This window comes from Buteo buteo, chromosome 12 (genome assembly GCF_964188355.1).
Source record: "Buteo buteo chromosome 12, bButBut1.hap1.1, whole genome shotgun sequence".
NCBI lineage: Eukaryota > Metazoa > Chordata > Aves > Accipitriformes > Accipitridae > Buteo > Buteo buteo.
Genome location: NC_134182.1, coordinates 26,803,769 through 26,810,453, shown reverse-complemented (window position 1 = coordinate 26,810,453; position 6,685 = coordinate 26,803,769). Strand labels below are relative to the sequence as shown.

Below are 6,685 nucleotides of genomic sequence, written 5' to 3'. Positions count from 1 at the left end.
GTCCGGGTGACGGACGGGGGACAAAGGGTCCATTCGCCAATAAACCCCAAGGATATACAAGCGATTGTTAAAGCAATCGCGGACAAAGGGCTTAATTCTGCCATGGTGTCCACCCTCATAGATGGGGTTTTCGGGGGAGATGACATGCTCCCATTCGATATAAAGCAAACTTGTAGATTGGTTTTTGATGGGGCGGGGATGATTGTTTTCAAACAAGAATGGGAGGACAACTGTGCGAGGCAACTAGCTCAAGTAACTGGGGCAGACCACCCGCTCCATGGCTCTAGCCTGCTGCGACTAATGGGTACAGACCCAACAATGATTACCCCCCAGGCACAAGCCCAAGGCTTGCGGGCCTACGAAGTTATGACAACTACTCGTGCAGCTAGAGAAGCTATTCGCACAGTCTCTAGAGTTATCGCCAAACCATCACCATGGTCCACAATAAAGCAAAATGAAAGTGAGAGTTTTACACAATTCGTGGATCTCCTCCAAGCAGCGGCTGACTCCTCGACCCTGCCTGCAGAGGCAAAGGGCCCAGTCGTCGCAGACTGTTTACGTCAACAATGTAATTCAAAAACCAAAGTAGTCCTGTGATCACTGCCGGTGGGGTCAAGTATCGCGGACATGATTAAGCATGTCGCGAATGAGGAACATCTAGCCCCGATTCAGGTAGCTGTTCGCACTGCAATAGCTGATGTGATGGCATGTTTTAAATGTGGCCAGGCGGGCCACGTTGTCGCAAACTGCCCTCGGTTGGGGGACCCGCCAACAGTGCTCCCTCCGTGCCAGAACCGACCTAGAGGACCGTGTTGGACCTGCGGAAAGAAAGGACATTTTGCTAAGGAATGCAGATCTAAAAATCAGGGAAACGGGAGGGGGAGAGGGCACCCGGGCCGCGCACAGCCTTCTCCCACTTGGGATGTGAGGCGGCCCAACTATGCCAACCCCAGATGGGGCGAGGCGCTCCCGAACCCGCTGCCCCCTTGAGAAGCGACCAACTTTATGGTCCAACCGACAGCCCAACCGAATCTGCCCCTATCTCAGGGACAGCAAGGACCACCCCTTGGGGGCGAGACCCCAGGGTGGCCCTGGCAGTAAAATGTGACAACCCGCCAGTGGTGTGGGGAATCTGTTCCCTCTATAATACCTCAGATGACACCACCATTAGCGTCCCCTTTTTGATCGATACCGGAGCAGATGTTAGTTATTCCTGAAACGAATTGGCCCCCACGCTGGAAATTGGAAAACGCCCCCATGGTGGGTGGAGTTGGGGGATTAACCCAAGCTCGGAGGAGTGCTCAACTGGTAGCAATCACACTTCACACTGAAGAGGGACCAGAGAAAACCATCACCCTTTTTCCATATGTCATGCCAGGAGTCCCACCCCTGCTGGGAAGGGACGCTTTAGCCCTCTTAAAAGCCAGGGTGACAAGTTTACTGTAAGGGCCGCTGCCGCACACCCACTTCCACCAATTAAATTGACGTGGAAATCGTCTGACCCAGTGTGGGTTGAGCAGTGGCCCCTGTCGAAGCCTCGAATGGATGCTCTCCTTGAGCTAGTTGACCGCGAACTACAGCGAGGTCACATAGAACCCTCCATTAGCCCGTGGAACACCCCAGCTTTTGTAATACCTAAACAAACTGGCGAAGGGTTTCGTCTCCTCCATGACCTGCGTGAAGTGAACAAGACAATCCAACCAATGGGTCCAGTCCAAACGCTGTTGCCCATGAACTCTATGATACCGGAAGGACAACCTTGTGCTGTCCTTGATATTAAGGACTGTTTCTTTTCAATACCCCTGCACGAAGAGGACAAGGAGCGGTTTGCTTTTTCTGTCGTGTTTCCAAACAGCCAACGTCCCAACCTACGCTTCCAGTGGAAAGTGCTGCCCCAAGGAATGATCAACTCACCTACTATCTGCCAGATCACGGTGGATCGAGCGTTGGCACCGGTCCGGTGTAGTGACCCGACTGTGACTATCATTCAATATATGGATGATATTTTAATCGCTGCACCGTCAGGAAGTCAAGTGGACCAGCTGGTGTCAACGGTTTCAGAAACTCTAAAAGCAAACGGGTTCGAAATTGCGAGCGCAAAAATCAAAAGAGGAACATGTGTAAGTTTTTTGGGAGTGGGGATCACAAGTCTCTACGTAACCCCCCCCCAAATAAAAATCCGCCGGAGCATTAAGACACTCCATGATATACAACAGCTAGTGGGGTCCTTGCAATGGCTCCGCAACATTGTCCTGATCCCTCCTGAAATCATGGCCCCCCTGCGTGATCTTTTGAAAGGAAAATACCCATGGGAACAGAAAACTCTGACGACAGAAGCAATGAACTCTCTTGACTTTATCGAACAACAGGTGTCATCAAGCACGCTCGCCAGGTGGAACCCGAACATACCACTTGATCTGTATGTGCACTTCACTGAAAGGGGGGGAGTAGGAGCACTAGCCCAAGGCCCCCCAGAAAAAGCCCAGCCGATACAATGGATAGTCTTAGGAAAACCATCTCGTGCCTTTTCTCCGGGAGTCGAGTGCCTCGGTAACCTCATCATGAAAGGCAGAAAACTCACTCTGAGACACCTAGGCACCGAACCTACCAGAATATACTTACCCTTCCGCAAACAGCTCCCAATGCAATCAGTGGTGATGTCAGAGTATCTAGCCGTGGCTCTCGTCGGATTTGGTGGAGAAGTCCAGTACGCCACGAAGCCCCCCTGGACTCAAATGCTGGCAATCGTCAACATCGATATTCCACGGAAGATCATAGACCGGCCCCAACCGGGACCAACGGTCTTCACAGACGCATCATCAGCGACCTCAACAGCGGCAGCAGTATGGCAATTGGGAGGAGAATGGCACTGCATTAAAATGACCGATTGTGCTCTTTCAGTCCAGCAACTAGAAGCGACGGCCGTAGTACTAGCGTGCGGACTGTTCCCAACAGAACATCTCAACGTAGTAACTGATTCGATGTTTGTGGCCAAACTTTGCTTGGCCATGTCGGGGCCCAGCGTGTCAACATCCACAACAGGCCTAATGCTGGAAGAAGCACTTTTTTCGCGAAAGGGCACCATATCAGTCATCCATGTCAACAGCCACAGCCCGATTAAAGGATTCTTCCAAACCGATAACGACAAAGCAGATGCCGCTGCAAAAGGCTTGTGGACACTAAGAGACGCCCGACAGCTACACGAATCTCTCCATATCGGAGCTAAAGCGTTAGCAAAGAAATGCAAGATTTCAGTCACTGACGCAAAATACATAGTCGCTACATGTCCCCACTGTCAGAAAGCACCACTGTGGTCCAGCGGAGTAAACCCCAGAGGTCTTAAAGCCTCCGAGGTGTGGCAGACGGACTTTACACTCTGCCAATTGCTGAAACCTCAAGCATGGCTAGCGGTGATTGTAGCCACTCAACACTTTAAGACTGACTCCAAAGCAACCATCCAACATTGGCTAACAGCTATGGCGTGGCTTGGCGTCCCTAATCAGATCAAAACCGACAATGGTCCAAATTTTGTCTCTAAATCAGTCCAAGCATTTGCTCTGAAATGGGATATTACCCTAACGCACGGCATCCCGTATAATAGCACAGGACAAGCCATAGTAGAACGCGCAAATCAAACTCTGAAATCTAAATTGGAGGTATTAGCAAAAACAGAAGGTTTTGCCAACGTCATTCCCCCAGGGGACCAAGCACGCCTACTAGCAACTGCTCTGCTAGCACTGAATCAGTTCCCCAGGGGGGAGGAGGTAAATAGCCCCACCCAGAAACATTGGGCCACTCGAGCACTAGAACAAGGCCCGTTGGTTATAATTAAAAACGAGCTGGGAGAATGGGAACAAGGGTGGAGGCTAGTACTTACAGGGCGAGGGTACGGTGCTGTCAAAAAAGATGGAAAAGTTAGGTGGTGTCCGCTTAAGTCATTAAACCGGACCTCCAGAATAAAACTAATGAAAACTGTTGAGTTTTTGTTCACAGGACCGGATCATCGGACACCCCCGTAACCCGTACACCCCGGTGACAAGAGAAGATGACAAGCTGGCAAGCGTCCTGTCCAAACCTGGGAGTTCCGCACTGGCAGAACCCAGACAATGGCAAAATAGCCTCTGCAGAAGGGGGCTGTGATGCCTTTGTGTGATCCTGATTTTAGAGCTTGTCACTATAGGACAGGCAGAATTAGATTACCATCACCATCAGCCATACAGATGGATCCTACGGGACCCTACAAGTGATCGAGTGATAAGAGAAAACGTGACAGTAGGTGCCCCAACTTTTACGATAACAAATTTCGATATATTCTCCAGAATTGGAGGATCTAAGTCATTATGGGGAACATATTGGTGTCCCAGTTCAAATCCAGGAAAGAGTTATTGTAATTATCCAGGATATGGGTTTTGTGGATATTGGGGATGCGAAACCATTGTAACAAGTGATAGATGGAAACCAGAAAGAGAGGACGAATTTTTGCAGGTAAGATGGGGACCAAAGAGATGTAAACATCCAAAATTTGCGAGGGATGGAAAGGTGTATAAAAAAGGTACCTGTACCCATTTGATTTTGGAAATCCAAAACCCGGCTAATACGGGTTGGATTGTGGGAAAAATGTGGTCAGTATTTATTCACAGCACTCTCAAAAACCCAGGAGTAGTGATACAAATTATAAAGCTCAAGCTACAAGCACCCCAAGCAATCGGGCCTAACCCGGTTTTTAACCCACCAACATCAAAACCTTTAATACATAGCACCACAGATAATACCAAAAATGCGGCTCCCAATAGCACCAAAATCCCTTATGGAAATCCTCTCTGGAAAATGATGCAAGCTAGCTACCAAGTATTGAACAAAACAAATCCGAATCTTACAGAGCATTGCTGGTTATGTTACAGAATAAGACCACCCTTTTATGAGGCCGTAGGAGTAAGTGACATACCTATACAGGTGAATGGTACAAATCCGGCCCAGTGTATATGGGACACAGAAAAACAAGGCATTACATTGTCACCGGTGGTGGGAAGGGGCATGTGTGTAGGAAAAGTCCCAAAGCACAGAGAACAACTGTGTGTTAATAAGACACAATATAAAACCCCCGCAAAGTGGTTAATACCAACCAAAAATGCCAAGTGGGTTTGTTCTACTATTGGAGTCGCACCTTGTTTGTCATTAGAAAAATTTAATGAATCCTCAGAATATTGTGTCCAAGTGTCTATAGTCCCTAAAATTTTCTATCATTCCGAAGAATCTGTCTATGACTCACAGATCACCCCAGAACATCATCTGTCAAAATGAGAACCCCTTACAGTGCTAACGGTAGCTACTCTTATGATTATAGGGGGTGCAGGATTAGGTACAGGAGTAACATCCTTGGTACAACAGAGTAAAGAATTTAGCGCCTTGAGGGTGGCAGTAGATGAGGACCTGGCTAGAATTGAACAATCAATAAGTGCGTTAGAACAATCAATTAGATCATTATCTGAAGTAGTGTTACAAAATCGAAGAGGATTAGACCTGATGTTCTTACAACAGGGGGGGGTGTGCGCTGCACTAAGAGAAGAGTGTTGTGTGTATGCGGACCACACCGGAATAGCGAGGGACACTATGGCCAAACTGCGAGAAGGATTAGAAAAACGGAAAAAGGAACGAGAGGCACAACAAAATTGGTTTGAATCATGGTTTAACCATTCACCATGGTTAACCACCCTGATATCTACCTCGATAGGGCCGATCGCAATGATCATGATGGCATTGATTTTTGGACCCTGTATACTGAACCGACTTGTGTCGTTTGTCAAGAGCCGGCTAGAAAAGGTTAACATTATGTTCATAGAACACCAGCAACTGCTGTAAGAGTGTACTCACTCAGTGTTACCCCCAGTTATCCCTAAGTTACCCCAAGTTACACCCCATTATTACCAGTTACCCCCTAACTTTCACCTGTTCACTGTGCCTTATGTTTTTTGTTCAGGTTTAAGACACATACTTTTAAAATTGTTATAAAATACAAAATAAGAATAAGAATAGTAATTTTTTTGAATTGTTTGAACTGTTATATTTAAGCTAACTTAGTTATGCATAGGGAGGGGGGAAATGTGGATAGATAGGTCTCAGCGGTCGGAAGATGTCGCGCTGTATGGAAATTTAGGGCCCCTCTCCGGATAGCCAATAGCGTTTAGTCTATGACATAAGCAGGCGGAAGTGATGCTGTAAACCCAAGCTATATAATGCTGTGTCGATCACCAATAAAGGCCATTTTGCTGTCCAGCATATTGGTGTCTGCAAGCTGATGGACGGAGCTCGCCGTTCCTGAACCAGGTCGCTGCGCCAGTGTTAGGCGACAATGGTAAATGATGGGGAAGTGAAAGTCCCTGTAAAGGGTGGTGATACAGCCTTCTGGCTTTGTGGGAAGAGGGACAATGGCAATTCCCGCAGTGAGCGCCCTTTGATATTTCATGCTAACCACAGAGGCCCTGGGAAAAAACATGCATCATCATTATGCCATTAACTTGAGAAATAAAGACGCTAATTGCTGGGACATGGAGCACGTGGGGGAGAACCCGCTGCGTGTGGCACAGCCTGCTCAGCAGGTACAGCTCCTGCTGAGAGGAGTCTGTCTGACTCTCATGTCCTTAGAGTTCCACTTTCTATTCACATTGAAGCTGCATGTTAGCATTGA

At 48.0% G+C, this 6,685-nt stretch overlaps 1 protein-coding gene across 1 annotated transcript in view; it reads left to right on the top strand.

The window, feature by feature from the left end:
- The first annotated feature begins 2,270 nt into the window (after positions 1-2,270).
- LOC142037699 (TOG array regulator of axonemal microtubules protein 2-like) overlaps positions 2,271-6,685 on the top strand; it is a 43,591-nt gene continuing 39,176 nt past the window's right edge. The window contains exons 1-2 of the mRNA XM_075042182.1: positions 2,271-3,764; positions 3,994-4,109. Coding sequence (XP_074898283.1) covers positions 2,271-3,764; positions 3,994-4,109 — 1,610 coding nt within the window. The remainder of the gene's footprint in view (positions 3,765-3,993; positions 4,110-6,685) is intronic.